Below are 18,809 nucleotides of genomic sequence, written 5' to 3'. Positions count from 1 at the left end.
TCAGATCTACTATATGGATAATGAAGTGCATTGAACATGTCCTCTTTTGAAAAAAAAAAAAAATCACTTTCACATGGTGTTAATTTTGTGGAATGGTCAACAAACACAGAACATACAGAAACTGAAAGCAGATTGTATCAGTTGTTGGACAGGTATACTCCAATTTTCTTTAATGAGTGAACGTCCATCAACAAGCAGGAAAAACAAACGTGGGGGAACATGACACCTTAACACAGACATTATTATTATCATGACACGTAAAAAAACCTGAGGGGGTAGGGACCTTTAGCCTAAAATGCTTTTAAAGTGAAAAGACAAATTGCAATTTAAAAACACCTTACAAAAAACAGAAAAAAAGATACAAAGAGAAAAGAAATAAGGAAAAAAGAAAAAAGGAAAAGAGAGAAAAGCACTGAATAGAGTATTGGATCTGTTAAAGAAACATAATGATAGAAAATACATATTGTCTTTGGCAGAAGTGGAAAGCTATTTATAATGTATACAGGATCAGTCTCTTAGAGTCGGTAAGAAAATTGGTCTAAGTTTTTTCAAAAGAAACCTGAAGTATTAATTACATTTTATAAAGACTGAATGGTATACCTCAAAAAATGGTCACAACATCTATTAGAACATGGTTCCACAGGCATTTAAACAAAATCGGATTAAGTAAACTCATTCCCAATGACTGCCATACTTGTTCCCATCCCAGTAGTACCCAGGAGCTGCACTACCTCAAGTTAGGCACTGCAAGGAAGTAAGAACTGGTTATATGGGCTTTGCCACCGAGAAAAATATCCGTTGAACCAACGCTATCAATAAAATAGGGAACCAATCTAACATGCATCCTCAAAGCAAATGTGTTTGGTTTTCAAAAGCAGATTTGGGAAATAGCTTTTAAAGCTAATGACTGTAAAAAATACACCACAGGAAAACTGTGGACAGTGAAAATATCCTCAAATGCTACTGCATAGCTACCTTATAAAATGGAGATCTGGTACCATTAAAGATCATTAAAAATACCAACCAGATATTGTAAGAGTGATTTCTTGAGGACTTCCCGATGAGCTTGTAGTAGCAGAACCTGAAGCATGAGCTAGAACTTGACTCAAACTGGAATTATTTATGGTCAATGTTATCTCATGTTGTCCATTTGAAGATGATACCATACCCTGTGAAGTCATGACTTGAGAGATGTCCTGTGCACCTAAATATAAGGGGGTAGAACAAAAAAAATTCCATTAAGATCCTTTCTTTATAATAGATACAATTTTTAAAGCAATTAAGACATCATTTTCTAAACTGCGATTAAAGATGTAGCCAAGGTAAGATGTTAAAACTTGCACCCTAAAGAAGAAATTGTTTTCATAACCAATTCAGTCCTTTGCAGGTTAAGATCTTCATAACAAAGATTTTGTATGTTTCTAAAGACTATAAATGTTCTTCAATATTTTCATTATATAGTCCACCTTCTGAAAAATAATCTTCAAAAATGGTAAAACAAAGTTGTAAAATTTGCTGAAGATACTGATACAAGAACTCTATGCTGATCTGGGGGTGGGGAGCAGATTTTCTCCCTGTGGGTAATACCATCATTAAAATGAAGACATTCAAAGCACAATAAAACTACTGACACTGCTTACCACTAGCATTGGTTGTCAGCACAGACTCTTGCTCTGATAGGGATCCTATTGTCATGTTAGTGGAAGATGTTACTGTGGGCTGCAAAGACAGACCTGATAAAGGCTGAATAACCACATTAGCTGGCACTGCATTTTCTGTTGGCTGGAGGGAGGGATTCTGTGGAGCCATACTGGGATCTCCAGTTAGCTGCTGAGCAAGTAAATTACTCTGCTGTAACGTCTGCTGTAGAATACTTGGATCAATCTGAAAAGCAAGTTTTCAATCTGATCAATGTGAAGTTAACAAGTATGGGTTATGTGAACAGCCTTAACATAAATCTAGAAGTCAAAGGGTTGCATATAAATATTCAAACTTTATAATTAAACATTTTAAACTCAAATTTATTTTTTAAGTGTCTGTCTATAGCCAGTCTCCAAAGTCACTGTGTAAACAGTCTTCAGCTGTAGATTCTTCCCTCCCTTCCCTCAGCAAAATGTTTGGGAAATCAATACGTATGAGCATGCTGGGCACCAGGTACCCACAATGCCGGCATTCTGTACTTCTTACTGTTGTATGTAACACTTAGCACTGTTTTCAGGTCTTTGAAAGTGAAAAGGCACGGAGCAGAGAGAAGACTGATGTCAGAAATTAACTATTTTTTCAGCTCCTCAGTTGCATTAAGGTCTCAGTTCACAGTCAAACATCTGTTCTCAGTAGTTAAAAACAGACATTTTACACTTTACAGATGGAGACAATGTTTTGCCTCCACCCTCCTTATGGGAGGAGACAAAACTAAAATACAGTTTTCTTCATTTTATGCTAAAAACTTCTTGAGTAAACAGACTCTGAGCAATGCAATGCAACTCTGAAGAGGACCCTTCCCTGACCTTAGGGTTGGATCTGGTGACCTCCACAGGTCACCTCCAACCTCAATGGTTCTGTGAAATTCATCAAACACAACCAAGTTCATCAAAATAATTTTTAAACATACATTTTTACATGTAATCATCTCACCTTTTTCTGTTGTTCATTTTACAGCTCAATGGGAATTTAAGTTGTTAATCCAAACATTAAAAAAACTTGCCAAATAACACCGGTGTCTTATATTAAGGAAAAGGACATTCTGTGCAATAATTTGGGTTGGTTTGTTTCTGAGGGTGATTCTTTTGGGGGAGGGGGTAGGGACCTTTAGCCTAAAATGCTTTTAAAGTGAAAAGACAAACTGCAATTAAAAGAAAAAATATAGATTTTACAGCAAGCTGCCAAAATCCAAGCAGTGTAAAAAGAACCTGAAAAACTAAAATACACCAGCAGAAAAAACCTACCACTGTCCAGCTATTATCTAAAACTTCTAACATGGTACAACTGATATAGCATGGTATTGCTGCGTGCTTCGCCTAACTCAAGGGAATCTTTCCACAAGTACGTACACTCATTAAACATCCTTTGGTCCTCAAAGTGACTCTATAAAATGAAAAGCAAGAAACCACGAGCAACCTACCTGTAATGTTATGTTGTTAATACTAGTGGCATCTATTCCAGATATTTGAACATTTTGTCCAACCAGATTAGCAGCAAGTTGTAACTGTATTCCTTCAAGAGTGGCCAAGCTACCATCTGTCAAGGACACAGTTAAGTCACCTCCAGCTACCAAAGAAAACAGTCATATTATAATGTTTTTCTTTATCATTACTGACTGCCTCTTTTAGCTTGTTTATTTTTATAAATTACAACAATGCAAATACACACACATTTATTTACTCTAAGAAAAATAATTTGAAGCAGATGACTGCCTATTTCAAAGCTTCATAAATTCTATGCAATTTAAAGTTTGTTATTATTTAAGCACTATCTAGCATCTTACAAAACAAGAATCACTCCAGAGTAGTTTTGGAAACCTGGAGAAATTTGGTATAAATTTCCTTGGAGAGTGTGCCATGCCTAAATACAAGCAGAACTTTCACATTATATGTACACTCTGACTCTGAACATACACATGAAAGCTACTGCCACATTTTTGCGCAGCACAAACATTGTTCAAGAAGGTATCAAAAGTTCATCATATATACTCACAGGGATGGAAATGAAGGCACATCAGCATTTGAAATAAGACATCTTTGAAATTAGAATGCTCCTAATTTCAAAAGTTGAACAGATCATGTCTACAAAAGGTCTTGACAGAATATAAGGAAAAAGTTATCTGTGTTTTCTTGCTTTCTGCAGTGTAACACCACAGCAGAACCAAAGAGATCTTTTTACGTGAACTGCATACATTCTCCCCTTCATTCTTAAATAAATACATTTTTATTTATGTCACCGCCGTGCATCTAATCATGAATTCAGTACAACTCTTACCTGTTTGGAAGTAGTGTTTGGCATAATTTTCTGAACTCTAATAGAAAGCAAAGTTCAGTACTTGACCTCAACACCACCACCAAAAAGCCATCCATCTTTACCTGACACTGAAGCAGGCAGGATAGCCTGGCCCACAAGTCCTTGCTGAAGTAAATTTTGATCAAATTGACTCGTCAAAACGGAGTTATTCATGATGAAAACATTAGGGTCTGTTGAGGATGAATTAAGAAGACTGACTGGTTGTAGTCCTTCAGCTGAAGTACGGGCAACTGGCTTCCTAACTTTCTTTGTCTCTGGTTTATAATGACACTGTATGTGGGTTTTTCTGCGCCCTGAAGTACGAAACCGTAAATCACAGTGTGGACATTTAAAGGGCTTTGCTCCTGTATGCAGACGCATGTGGACTTTTAGACTCCCTTTTGTAGAAAAAGAATTACTGCATACATGACAACTGAAGAGCTTCTGGCCTGGAAAAGTTTCAAAAACAGAAAGATAAGTGATAAAACCTCTGAAAATTAACAGCACTGTAGCAACAATTAAAAAAAAAAAACATACAGATTCTTCACTCATTTGAACAGAATAAATTTGAAATAACTACCCTTTTTCTTCATAGCTTTGGCTGCTTTTCAAATGAATTAAGGATCTCAATGAAGGGTTTCCTAATTTTTTCCTATTTCTAAAACTTAATATGCTGTTAATAGTTTCATGCAGAATCTTATTGGGTCACCTTGATGCATCTGTCCTCCTCCTCATCTCTCACCTTCCTGACAAATCAAGTTGTTTGAACTACACAGCTCATAAAACTGGAGAATTAAAAGTTTCACCTCAACCTCTTCAGCATTTGGCTTCTCCTTACTTAGATACTCACTTTCATTTTACTTCCAGCAGCTTTATTCTTCTGTTTCAGCCTTTACCTCAATACTGAGTAGTATTAATGGATTGCAAGTAGGAAATGAATAAAGTTTATACGTGTGATAATATTCTAAAACAAAATACCAACCAACTCAATGTCACTGAGAAGGACAGAAATCTGGTCTATACACATACAGTCTTCTTTCCCTGCTTGCCTTTCAGATTCCATAACATTTGAAAAAATCCTTGGTCTCAGATGGAATTTTTAATGTACTACAAATAACAATAGCTAACTCTAGAGTTCATGTCCTTAACGTTATGTGCAACTGTAAAATTCACAAAAAGCATAATGTGAATATCTGGCAGAAAACATGTCACTGTAGCTGAAAACCCACTATAACTCCTGAAATTCCCAGGCCTTCCAGCATGATATTGATTCCTGGCTAAGCAAGGGGAAGAAATCAATGTTATTTTGTACAGCTGTCTTACTAAAGAATAAAATCAAGACTTCTCTATAGCTTTGATGGAAAAATACACTGGGGAAAAATACAAAAAAAATTAAAAAGAGTGAGAAAGAAAAGTTAGCAAAACAAAAAAGTAAGCAGTGTGGAACAGACTGAACATCTGAAGTCCTGTTTAAGCAGAACATTAAAATCAGATTATGACCTCACTCTTGGGCTTTTTGTATAAATATCAGGAATCTGAATAGAGAAAGATGTATGACCTAGAACATAAAACTATCTATGGACAAGGAGGTAGGGACCACAAGGGAAACGTGGAGGGAAGATGATCACAAATTGGGATGAAAAGTCATACAGGAATGGACAGATTGGCATTGCTTCCAAACATAGTAAAATTAAGTGTGTTTTATTGCATCTACACTTATGCCATACTGCTGGCTACCCAAATAAAATGTTAACAAGAACTGTTATATATACAGGAAATTCGAAAAGCAGTGAAGGCAGAAATAAAGTAACGTGCGACTTCAGTTATCCACTATATGCTATGCCAGGATACAGGAACTAAATGTTCAGACAAAGAACCATTTATCCCACAGAAAAACTTCCAGCCAGCCTGCTGGTCTGAAAGGTGGTGATACAATAGAAGTTACAGTAAAACCCCAAACTAGTTCTTTGCATCAATGTTTATTATAGACAGAGTCAGGTAGGTTTCTATCCAGGCAACATTCTTTTACAGGGGAGAAGCAGAGTAGCTTCTCAAACTGAACTGTTATCAGGGGAGTTTCAGACAATCACACTGTAATGTTTTTAAATTATTCTTTTAAAATAAAATAAATATGGCTCAACATAAAACTGATGACCTGTTCAATGTAGGTGATTCCTATAGATTAAAACAGCCCTCTGAAGAGGGATCCAGGCTCAAATACAGAGGCAGCACACCAGTTAAACTTTATGTTCATCCAATACAAGCTGGTGCAATTATAAAAGAAAATGGAAAAAAAAAACAAAACACCACAAGATCAAATGAGTTGTAACAGGGAAAAGTTGATGTGGCTTTTGTAGTGAAAATTAGACTTCACAAATCCATGAGACTTCTTTGAAGACGACCAGATTTTCACTGCCAAGACTGTACCTGGATTTTTGGAGTTTTACAGTGGTTTTATATGAAAGGACCTTAGAAAAACTGCTGTCACAGGATGAAAGGACAGAGTCTTTTCCTGAATTAAAGAAAAATAGTTGTAAGACTGAAAACAAAAGGTAGGATTTTATGGACAATTTTCACGAGGCTGGAGTCAGCAAGGAAGTTCTTTAAGCACCTGAGCGAGAACCTAAGTTAGTCGAAATTGTAATACACATATTGTGGAAGAGAGGATGAACAACAGGCTGGAAAAATCTGTTAAGGATATTGAAATACTCATCTACAAAGCTCTGTTTTATATTATTAAAAAGACTAAAACCATAAAAAGCTTGAAAAAAGAAAAATAGGGAAAAATTTCTCATTATTTTTCAAACAAAAGAACTAATAGGCTTAGGAATAAAATCATCAGATGGCACATTGAAAACCAAATCTGAATTAAGGAACTTATTACTACTGGATGTACTGGAGGCCATTCATTTTTACCCAGTTTTTCTCAGCTGCAAAAACAATTGCATAGAACTAATGTAAAATATTCCATTGAAGGTAGTGAGAAAGATACAATCTCTAGTTCACAGCCCCACAACTTGCAAACTGCTTGAACCTGGAGGACCATGATCAAATCCCTGCTTCCTCCTTTTTATTACCCTTAGCATCTGCTACTATCTGAGACAAGATACTCATCGACACAGAGATCTGGTATAAAACACAGAGCAGTATTTCTTACTAAACAACAGTAGAAAGTGTGAATACACTGAATTGGAAAGGTAGCTTCCATAAGCAAAATAATTGTATCTTACAGCATTAAAACTTTCTCTTTTGTTTTGCATTTTTGAAAAAAGCTTATAATGCACCTTAGCAAAACTGTAGCCAGCTTTAAAAATTGATTGGTTTAGGATTACGAAGAAGTTCAATGGTAAGAAGAAAACAAGTATGAAATATTTAAAGAGGTTTTTTTTTAATTCATGCAAAATTTGAAAATTTGAAAAATGCTACTAATTAAAATTAGACCTCTCTCAGGAATACAAAGAAACTACTGTAAAAAACTAAACATTACAGCAATTAGATTTACTTTCAATTTGCACAATTCAAATAGCTCAATGCTCAAATTTTTTTGTGTATATATGTACACACAAAAAATATAGACATTCTTTCAATCTGCTTAGCAGTGCAAACATTAACGTTTATAATTTTTTATTCTTTATCAAATCCTCTAATTCCACCCTCTTGCTCAGGAAAATCATTTAGCATTGAAACGCTGCAGCAGATCTGAAATTAAAATATTATAGATACATACATAGTTTTTCCATGAGCCAAGACTATGACTGCTTTATAAGGCTACTGATATAGAAGGCTGTAATAATATGGTTTATTAAAAATATCATAATATGATTCATTTGATGATGCAGTAAGTACCAAATTTCACTTAGCGCTGCCATTCATATTGCAATCTCCCAGATCATAGTGAAGCATACCACTGCGTGCAAAATCTTTAATTAAAACAGCCTGTCAAGAAAGTAACCAGTTTCTAAACAAAGACATTCAAAATCTTACTGACCTGTGTGCGTTTTAACATGACAATCCAGAGTGGATTTTACAGTGAAACTCTTTCCACATTCTTCACACTTATACGGCTTCTCTCCAGTATGGATACGAACATGCCTAGTAATTCCAGAACACGTGTATATGTGAATATCTACTTTTATGTCAGTCTGTAAAAATACTTACTTTGTATCTTACTAATTTTAGAATTAATTGAATACTTTGATTAACATTACATTAAGCAGAACTAGTAAAGATGATGATTTAAGCATTTGCCATTTTTCAAACTGATTTTTACATGTTTTTATATACAAGTCCTATAGCAAGAAAAAATAATTTATTCTAAAACTCTGTAATAATGACTTTAATACTGCAGGAAAAGAAGTATGAAAAGGCTTATTTAGTCATATTCAGAATGTATACCATTTTGATACATTTTTTTAAACCATTCTGAAAAAGAAAAATATATTTAAATATGACTCAAACTTTAGCTTAGCCATAAAAAAGGCTATATTAAACTCTAACTGTTTAAGTTTATGGTGAACAATTTAGAAAATTGAAAATACACAAAACTTTTCCATTTCTTACCTGACTAAATCACTGGGTTTTTTAAAGCTTTTGGGGCAATAACTACAGCAGTTGGCATATTTGGGTTCTGCTTCCAGTTCTGCTTGCTTATCTTTGATCTCACTAATTCTGTCTTTCTCTGCAGCAGACTGGACAAGAACTTTTTCTGAGACGGTGGCACTTTCTCGAGGCCTAATCTTTGCCAGTTCTGCTGTTTCTTCTTCTGTAAAAGTTATGACACCAGGGCGAGATTTTCTGGAAGTTCTTTCAGAGTTTTCATCATCATCTTCAACACATGCAACTAACAAAAAAAAAAAAAAAATACACGTCTGTTTAGTTTAATCGGTCAGCTGAAATTGCAAAAATAAAAGGTTTATTATTAAACACATGGTCACTACATTACATGCTTGGACTTAAATCTCTTTCAAAGGTCTAACTACTCGTGTCTATTTCTTTTAAATAAAGCTGGATTTATAGTTCTTATTTTTACAATAGTTAAATACAGGTGTAAGTAATTTAGGACAAAAAATGTTCTACTCCTGGAAAACTGGTTTCTTTGAACGAATTACATAACAGAGCAATTTCAGTGGCTGTGGACATTAGACACTATCCATGCTGGAAGGCTAATTTATAACAATACTGTTACAGCATTCATGCAGTCCACTGAAACATTTGTACTTGTTTTGTAGTAAGGACTGTAAGAGTAAAAATGAAGTAATTTACCTCCCCCTCCTGTTTCTGTAGCTGCTGCTACAGCTGAGGAGACTGCCTGATGTTTTTTCATATGTTTTTTGCAGTGAACAGTTGTTCGAAAGCTTTCATCACAGAATGGGCACTTGTAAGGCTTCATGCTCATGTGAGTTGCCATGTGCCTCGTAAGGCTGCCATTAGTTGTGAAGGAGGTATTGCAAATGCTACAGCTGAATGCTTTAACTCCTTAAAGTAACAGAAACAAGTAAGTAGCATGCCATTTGTTTAAGTTTACTTATACAGGACATTTACAAAATCCAAGCATGAGTTAAGCTAACATAGAGCTGGTATACTCTGTTACCTGTATGAGTCTTCTCATGTGACTTAAGAACTCCTGAGGAAACAAAGCCACGGCCACAGAGTTGGCATTTATAAGGTTTCTCACCAGTATGTGATCGTACATGTTGTTTCAAATGGCTGGATTTCTTAAAACCCTTGTTGCAATATTCACATCTATTATAAGAAAATTGTTTTCATTAGTTGTATATAATAACTAGCCAGAAAAGATTCAGGAAATTCTGTGACAGAACCTAAAATCCTAACAAACCTGTAGGAACGCCTGCTTTGATCTTCATTATCCTCAAGAAAATGAGGCCGCTGGGTATGCAATTCAAGCTCTTCTTGTGATGACTGATCTTGTATCAAGCGAGTAGTCTAGAAATCAAAGTCTCAAGTAAATTTCAGTAACATAATACTGAAATAAAGTCACACAAAGAGGCAAGAAAATATTACAGCATTTCCAGTCAACACAAGTAATCAAAACTATGCTTTCATAAATTTTTTACAAGAAATTAAGAGTGTGATATGATACCTCACTCCTTCATAGTGAGAAGCAGCAAAATGTCCACCTACTGAATTGGAATAGACAGACAACGTGGTGCACTTACACCTCACTGTGAACCTAGACAAAAATGTGTCTCAAGTCTCATAGATTTTCTGGTGTATCATGGGTTAAATTCAGCACTAAAGCAGCCATTTTAAACAGTATGAGCCCCACGCTGAGTAGCAAAATGCACGGTGGTGCTGACAGACTTGAACAGGATTTTCCTCTAAGCAAAAACCACCACAGAATAATCCTCGAGAATGACGGCATATTGTAAGATTTGAAAAGAAAACTCCAAAGCATGTAGGCTGAAATTACTCAAACTATTCCAGATCCTAAAAGCCACCTCAGTTCTCCAAGATTTGCCCTTTGCAAACAAGCACTAAGGGACAATAATTCATGCAGGTCATCACGGTAAACCCATTACTACAGATGGTCTTCATGCTAGGTACTACTACCATCATGAAGAGTTGGATTTAAACTGTAATTTTAGCAATTAAGCTCTTTTTAACCAGATAAGAACCACGAAAGAACATCATACACTGCAATAAGCAAGCGCCATCACTACACATTTGTAATGTTATTTTTATTGCTTGATCATATCTATGTCCATAGAAATTAAAAGAATTAGGACAAAATATAGTGCTATAATGTAAAATCACTTCTATAACTTTAGGTCCTTTCGTTAGTTTTAGACTTATCATCCAACTTCATAGCATTACATCCCTTTCCAAGCCCACAGCATGAAAACTTATGCTTTTTTAGAATGCAGCCAGGACACTCATCCTTTCCCCAACCCATTATTTTCCAGTTGTTAAACATAAGCAATCTAGAAAACAAATCTAGAAACTTTGCTGACTTCTCAGTTTACCTAATCATCAGTGAAAGAAACTCATCACTGAACACCAAACAATGAATTTTGCCTTCCAGCAGTACTTACTACGTTAATAGTGTCTGTATTTGGAACCTGAAGAAGGGCTGGTGGATGGTAACTCGTTGAAAGAGCCTGAGACTCAAGTGTGCTTGAATCCTGCAGCTGCTGTACAGCTGGAAATTGAGTCTGTTGATTGTAGCTGTCATTCACTGTAAAACCTGTCAAAAATTAAACAGTCACAAACCTGGAAAATACACTGACTTGGACTCTGAGTAACACCACACTTTTCTGAAGACTACCTTCAAAAGAAATTTAAGTAGTATTACCATATCGTAATACTCATTTTATACTCTTCACTGTTGAGTGGCAAAATACACAAATGTTTCTGGCATCTACATAATATGCATAATAGGGTTACTTACCATTAGCTGGAATTCTATTGGAAAATCTCCTCCACAGAAAAACACTGTTTGAAGTTTCTTCAGGGTGCCACAATTACCTTAGAGCCATTGAAATTTTGAATTTCTTGTATGTAAGCATGCATGTGTCAAACAGGTTGACCCATCTCCCTTTATCCACGTTGGTACCACGCTCCCTTAACTACACTGGAAGCCGATCACAAGGATGCAAAGCTCAGTGGGGAGGATGGCGGGTGAGTGGAGGAGACGACCCAATAGGAGAACTCCAGTTTCTGATAAAGTAACCCCATTTTCTCCTACTTTGTATCTCCTCCACATATTCCCACTCTTTAGATAATAGTAAAGTAGAGCCTCTCAAAGGCAAACTGCAAAGTAAAAAATAAACATTTTTATTCACATAGTATAAGGACCTGAAATTTTTATTTGGTTTTGTTCTTCTGAAATATCAGATCTTAATCACCCCCTTTTCTAAATGAATGAATGAAATGATAGTATCAATGATTCAGATGGCTCAGATTGCAGGGCTTTTTAATGCTATTAGAGATGCCCTTTTATCAACCTAAGCCCTAACACTTCTTGTATTAAAAAAAAAAAAAAAAATCAACATTATGTGGGGAAAATTGAAACCACAAGTATCAGTAATTAAGGTAAGGGCAGCAATTTTACTATTTCTGTGCAGTTTGCCTTTAGTGGACAAAAAGGGTGAAGATTATGGAAACAGGGTAGAAACAAACCCACATCAGATGACCACAGCATCAAAGGCCAAAAAGCAATGCTTAAAGAATGTTTTGAATTACAGTGTATCAAAAACTGGGATGTGTTAAGTTTAAGCAGAAAATTTCCCAAAAGACACTTTTCACAGAAGAATACTGTCATCCATATAGGAAAAAACCCCCTACTTGTATGCTATTGCTTACACCATAGAATGAAAACTACAAAATGTAAACAAAACTTGAAAGCATTATTAGTTAGGTTGTAACTTATCACCAAGCCTGGTGATACAACTGGTATATTATTTTCTCTCCTAGAACTACCAAGATTACAAGAAAAAAAAGATTCAGCACGCTGAACCTTGCATCTCAATTACTCTTAGTGAAATGACAAAATAAAAAAGTAGCCTGAAGAATAGCAATTGAAAGCTTTATGGTGATAAGAGGGTTGCTAATTTCTACTTTCAAATACATTTTAAAAACATCTTTATGGAAAAATGGTATTCCCACTACACCTGACAAGAACACAAAAACCAAGCCTCAAGAAACTGAAGCGAAAGTGATGCCACTTCCATGCCCTACATAAAAAAGAAAAAAAGGACATAACTATTAAATGTACAAAGAAACAGCTATCTAAAAAACTTGAAACTTTTTTTAATCAGTAAAGTAATTTTTACTAGCTAAGAAGGAAAATACCATGACCTGTTCCACTTCACTGTTTTAAAAACGCAATTATTGACATCTGGAAAAATCTCCCAGGATCATGCAACAAAATGCTCAGAACAACAGTTCTGAATTTAGAGGTATTTTGGGATAAAATGACAAAAGAAATACTACTACTGAAAGTAGTTCTGGAATAAATATAAACCAATGCTGTAACAAGAATATACACGATGCATCCCCGTTTTGCTCAATACTTAGCAAGAAGGTAAATTTCCACTCAAAATTTTAAAAGGATCTGACAATTTTTAGCACACTAAAGGCATTTCCTACCATCATACTAGTTCTACAGAACAGCATAAAAACAACCCCAAAAAACAGAAAAACAAACACCAAAACCCAGATGTTCAGTCTGAGAGACAGAAATAAATTTCAGAACCTTTATTATCCGCTCATTTTCATCATTATTTATTGTTACTCAGAAGCTTTTGCTTAATCTGCAAAAAACAGAGAGCATCTTAAACTCTGTATAATGAGGAGAGTCTCTTACTACAGTCCTCTAAACTAGGAATTGGATTTTGTGTTCTTTCAGTACAAGTACTCATTTGCATTGCTTGTTTTTTCTTGGCTTTAGGACGACACCCAACCTATTCTCTTCTACATAAACAAATCACACTGAAAGACCAGAATACTCTGGAAATGAGTTTACTAGTGGAAAGGTATGTCTTGCACATGCGAATCAGAAAACAACAGCATGATAGTTCATAGCAAATACAGTATTTTAGTTTAGACAAAACTTGTAAGTCTTTACTGACTGATCATTTGAATTCTAACATTACAAACATATCTACTTGCACATGTGCAACTCTGAGGGTGTCAGTGACTAGCAATTAAATGTTGTGCACATTTACTCCTAGGCAACTTTTGGAACAAGCTGAACAGCACTGACTGGAATAAATGTTGAAAGAGTTACTGAAGAATCAGAATTCCAAGTCCCAAGATTGCAGATCAACTTCTTAGGAAAGCAAAACAGCAGTCTGGTGGCAAGGGTATATTTGTATGGGCTACAGAGTAACAGTATTGGGACTTATTGTGAATTTTCCAAGATCACTCTCCTATCACCACTAATTGAATTATTAACATTCAACCATGCTTACAGGGATACTTTAAAGGAAGAAAATGTGCCATAATCTATATGAAAACACATTTGGTGACAGATGATATTCAATAACACAAAGACATTTTTTGAGAAAAAATCCATTTGGTTGTTCTGACCTCACCAAAAAGTCTTCAGATGAAGACACCTGAATATGTAAACTACAAAGAACACTGAAATCCTTTTTCTCAGGCTTCAAATCTAGCTCAAATGAATAATAGATTATGATACAGCAGCACCCTCATGAGACTTCTTTACAAGTCCAAATATATCAAGAAGAGAACGTATCTGAACAAACCAGATATTCTGTAGAAGTATTACAAACAAACCTGAAAGAATAAACCAAGTTCTGACAGGTCTGTGCAGACCTAGAGATCATCCTCATCTGCCTGAAATGCAAGGAATTTCTTTTTTTTTTTCTTAAAAAAGGAAAAAAGATAAATCAAAAAACCTACTGAAAACTTTTTGAAACTCCTACGTTGTTTTATTAATAAACACTGAGCCACAATATTTTAACAAGAATATAGCCTATAGAAATCAAGGATAATAAAGACACCATGTTTTAAACTTGAATGTTCTGTCTAGCTGATAGGAAAAAGAAATTAGGAGCATGAAGCACAGATGCAGACATAGGGAGAGGGTCGACCAATTTAACGCATGCATCCGCGCAAATGCTTACCTACCTGAAATTCAAAAATTTTGAAGGGCTCCAGGATCTTCAAGGAAACTTCAAAGAGTTGGGAATCTGTGGATGAGATTCCAAGTAGAATAGGAGACATCTTACACAAATGAGACTCAAAAAAAACCAAACAAAAAAAACCACCACCAATGTTCTGATTCTCTGGACCAATTTTATAATGTACCAATGATCAGCCTCTATTTCTGATGATGAAAGCATTGTTTTGTGAGATCTAGAAGAGCCTCCCTCCTCCCCAAGAAATCACTCAGTATTCAATATTTATTTAATGGAGAAAATACACATACACAGAAACTTTAAGTCTAAGTAAGATAACAAAATAAGGACTACGTATTGGATTTGCAAATTCAAAGGAGCTGTAAAAATCCAAACAAAAACGACCACCACTCTTGAGAGTAACACAGAGTGAAAGGTTGCACTTGTTTTCTGTAGTCTCTTTTCATTCATTTGGAAAACTGTACAAGGTAAGCAATGAAAATAATCCATAGGGTTTTAACAGGACCTGGTTCAGTCTTGTTTAATAAAAGGCGGAGACTTTAAATTTTTCTCAGTTACATACAAAGCAGCACAACCTAGAGAATTAAAATCGGCAACAAATTATACTATTTCTTCACAGTGTCACACAACTTAGCACAGTCAACTATGTTTTTACAAAAGGCACCATACAATTAAACAGGGAATGAAATTAAGTACAGAAACGTTTAAACAGATGGAATACCAATTACTGGTTACCAGTTATATAAATATGAAGTTACTTGTTGAAGTCAGAAACAAGGAGGAAGAGATTAACTGGCCAGCCAGGTAGCTATGCTTCCCAAACAAAACAAATGAAAACCCCTTTAACATACCCCCCTTCCCTGCCCCCCCAAACCAAAACTAGTAGCTTCATATCAAGCCACAACTCAAGAAATCCAGTAGTGAAAAACACAGTAACACAGTCATTTTGTCATTCTCTGTAGGCTACATAAGCATTACACACATTTCTCAGTATTTTGTATGTAAAATAAAATAATTGTTTCCAAATTTTGGCAATCTCTTAATTTGTTACTTATGTAGCTTTATAAAATACAAAAGGAAACCGCTGTGATTAGATGAAAGTATGATTTTTACGTGACTATATTTTGCATTGTCTTTTACCATAATGAATCCCAACAGCTACTCAGTCAAATCTTAGACCATGTTTCTGATCATCTCAGGTTATGAGCAAGTATATTTAGGGGGAAACTGTGTAAACTGCATACTGCCACAGCAATTTCAAACACAATCAAAGAAAGAATATGAAAAGCCTGACTATAAACCCCATACTGTAATGACTAAGCATCAGCTCATAAAAGCAAAATCTCTTTACATTTAAGTATTCAAAACATTCTACCAAATATAGTTTCAAAATAGTAATTTAAGACAAAGATTTTGCAAGTTCTCTGCCTTGCAGTTACTTTGACTGTGGATGACCACTTTGAAATACTTTATGATAGCTATGCTGTAAAGCCAGATTTATAAAAATCACTTTAAAACCTTTATTATTACTAACCTTGTGATAAGCCCTGTTGATCAAATGGCTGCGGTGTTATAGCTTGTTGTTCAAATTGAGTGATGTTCTCCTGTAAAGCATGCTGGGATGTCACAAATCTATCTGAAATGGGGAAAGGAAGAGGAGAGAAAAAAGAAAAAAAGAAAAAGAAAAAAATATCAAGGAAGGAATATGTAATTAACTGGATAATTCAGTTGTTCCCAAAAACCTACCGTTTATAGTCACCTAAATTTTTACTGCATTAAAAATAAATAAAAAATTATGAGCTGCATAGGTATTTAAATTTCTGCTTATTTTAGGCTTTATTTATATCCCTCTGTACACCTGCTAACTCATTACACCATGAAAAAGAGCAAATAAGCAAAACCAAAATACTTTGTTCCACTATTACTAATAGAATAAATACATGAAATATTTTGTATTCTCCCACCTCAAAACATAGGTGTTACTTCCTAAGTAGACCATATAGAAGTGCTTTTTATTAATAATAGAGGTCATATGGTAAAGTTTTGTGCACGTAGTATTACTTTTCTGTATATTTGTTTAGTAGTTTTGTTTGATACAACTAAATGGTGCAAACCTTAATCAATCCTTTTATATTTTTAAAAGTAAACCCAAACACCAATGAATTAAAGAAATTGTACAATACACTTTTTAAGTAGTTAGCTTTTACTCCATGTATTTTTCTAGTTGTTTACTTGCATTGTCTTGAAACCCAAATCATTGAAATTTGTCAATAAAAAGTTATTTGAGAACTTGTAAACATACCTCATTATAAACCTTATTGTATTTCAAATACTCACCCTCATCTTGCTCTAAAGGCTGATCAGCCAATTGTTGTTCTAGCGCTGTTTCTTCTGTGCCTACTACTGGCTGCTGGTCTAACTCTAAAATAGCCTGCTGATCTGTTGCAACAGCTTCCGACTGCTGCAGCTCACCACTTTCAATCTCCACCTGCATCTGTGTAGAAACATGAATGCTCTGCTGGTCTACTGTAGAGTCATCTATTGAAGCAGACTGCTGATGCTGCTGAAGTTGCTGTGCAAGTTCGTATCTGCAAAGAAAGGTAAGAAAGTCTTTTTATGGCTTCAGTAAGACAGTTATGCTAACTATTTGTGTGAGCAAGTTTTTATTATAAACTATAGTTTACTATACTTTCAGAGCTACCTAAGTATTTGCTACCCATAAACAAACATCCTTATTCAATTACCATTTGCTACAAAGCAAAGCTGCCTTTCAAGCATTTTTAAGGAAAGGCTACTGAAATACATGGAAGGATTCATGTAAAAATTATAAACGTACCTGTGAGTCTTCATGTGTTTTTTACAGTTTAGTGATGTTTTGAATGTTTTTTGACAATATGGGCACATATACGGTCGAAGGTCATTATGGATCCCCATATGTCGCCTGAGGCTACCACCAGTAGTGAAGGCCCCGTTGCATATAAGACACTTGAAAGCTTTCAATCCAGTGTGTGTTCTAATATGTGCTTTCAGAACTCCAGCTGACACAAACCCTCTTCCACACTGAGAGCACTTAAATGGCTTTTCACCGGTATGTGACCTGTTTAACAGAAAATAGAAGTTAAAGCAGACTTAATAGTTTGATTTACAAAGTTATTAAAAGACTAAATTTTAAAATGAGCAAAATAAACCAAACTAAGGTGACTGCTGTATAGATGGAAGAGGCCTCAGTTAACAAAATCCAGAAATTAAAGCTTTAATAAATTATAAACAACCTGCATGTCATCGCTGACAGGGCTAGAAGCAATACTGTCTGACAGTTTTAATTACGTTCTACAGTCCAATCTCCTTCTCTGATCATACTTTGCCTCAATTAAAACATCTGCCTTGAATTTTTCCATGCCATAAATTTTTCATTCACATGTATATTCCTCAATTCAGCTAAAACAATGTCCACAAAAGTTTGGAGAAGAATATACAGTCCTCCTCATATTATGTACTACTACTACATTTAATAATGAAACTTTTGGGAAAAGAACCGTGTCTATCCTGAATACCCCCTGAACAAGGAACAATCCAACTAGTCTTTTGGACTGCTATGTAGAAACAATATTCAAGTGGCGAAACTCTCTCATCTATACTGTCAACACATCCCACTCACTATATCCTTCTTTCTAGAGGTGCTAGAGGAGTTTCCCTTTAGGACTACATCAAGATACGGAACAGACTGAAGGACAGGTTAAGAAGTGGAGTGCAATGAGAATTTTAAGGATTACGACTGTAGCGTCCCAGGAGTGAGAGCTAGTAGGAAGGCAATGTGAATGCCAGGCAATGGAAGATAAAGGAAGCAGGATTTAGTAAAATTGGAAAAAGTTAGGGATGGCTTATGATTACAGTAGCCTTAGAAGTCTATGACGACCACATCAGATGCCATAATAAAGAAGTGTGACAGATACCAAGATTACTGTTTTGCTACCAACATTCATTTATGGAAATCAGCAGCAGGGTATCCCAACCCTTCCCTGGTGTGCCTGTGGGAAAACCTGACACACTAGTCAGTCACTGCTCAGTTGAAAATACCCCTACTACAAATTTCCCTCTGTTTCAGAGAGGGAAACAAGCTTTCTAAGCAATGATCAGCATCATTCCATGAAGACAGACTGACCACACAAGTGTCAAGTTTAATAGTTCAGG

At 35.3% G+C, this 18,809-nt stretch overlaps 1 protein-coding gene across 1 annotated transcript in view; it reads right to left on the bottom strand.

Annotated features, from left to right (window-relative positions):
- ZNF236 (zinc finger protein 236) overlaps window positions 1–18,809 on the bottom strand; it is an 88,550-nt gene that overhangs the window by 21,255 nt on the left and 48,486 nt on the right. The window contains exons 13-26 of the mRNA XM_081996443.1: window positions 17,455–17,715; window positions 16,956–17,206; window positions 16,153–16,254; window positions 14,604–14,669; window positions 11,046–11,197; window positions 9,830–9,936; window positions 9,584–9,735; window positions 9,256–9,468; window positions 8,554–8,833; window positions 7,982–8,085; window positions 4,077–4,442; window positions 3,122–3,267; window positions 1,641–1,884; window positions 1,025–1,204 (exon numbers count right to left, since the gene is read on the bottom strand). Of these exons, the coding sequence (XP_081852569.1) occupies window positions 1,025–1,204; window positions 1,641–1,884; window positions 3,122–3,267; window positions 4,077–4,442; window positions 7,982–8,085; window positions 8,554–8,833; window positions 9,256–9,468; window positions 9,584–9,735; window positions 9,830–9,936; window positions 11,046–11,197; window positions 14,604–14,669; window positions 16,153–16,254; window positions 16,956–17,206; window positions 17,455–17,715 (2,624 nt within the window). The remainder of the gene's footprint in view (window positions 1–1,024; window positions 1,205–1,640; window positions 1,885–3,121; window positions 3,268–4,076; window positions 4,443–7,981; window positions 8,086–8,553; window positions 8,834–9,255; window positions 9,469–9,583; window positions 9,736–9,829; window positions 9,937–11,045; window positions 11,198–14,603; window positions 14,670–16,152; window positions 16,255–16,955; window positions 17,207–17,454; window positions 17,716–18,809) is intronic.

The sequence above is a fragment of the Phaethon aethereus genome (genome assembly GCF_964289735.1).
Source record: "Phaethon aethereus genome assembly, chromosome: 2".
NCBI lineage: Eukaryota > Metazoa > Chordata > Aves > Phaethontiformes > Phaethontidae > Phaethon > Phaethon aethereus.
This window is presented reverse-complemented; position numbering and strand designations above follow the sequence as displayed.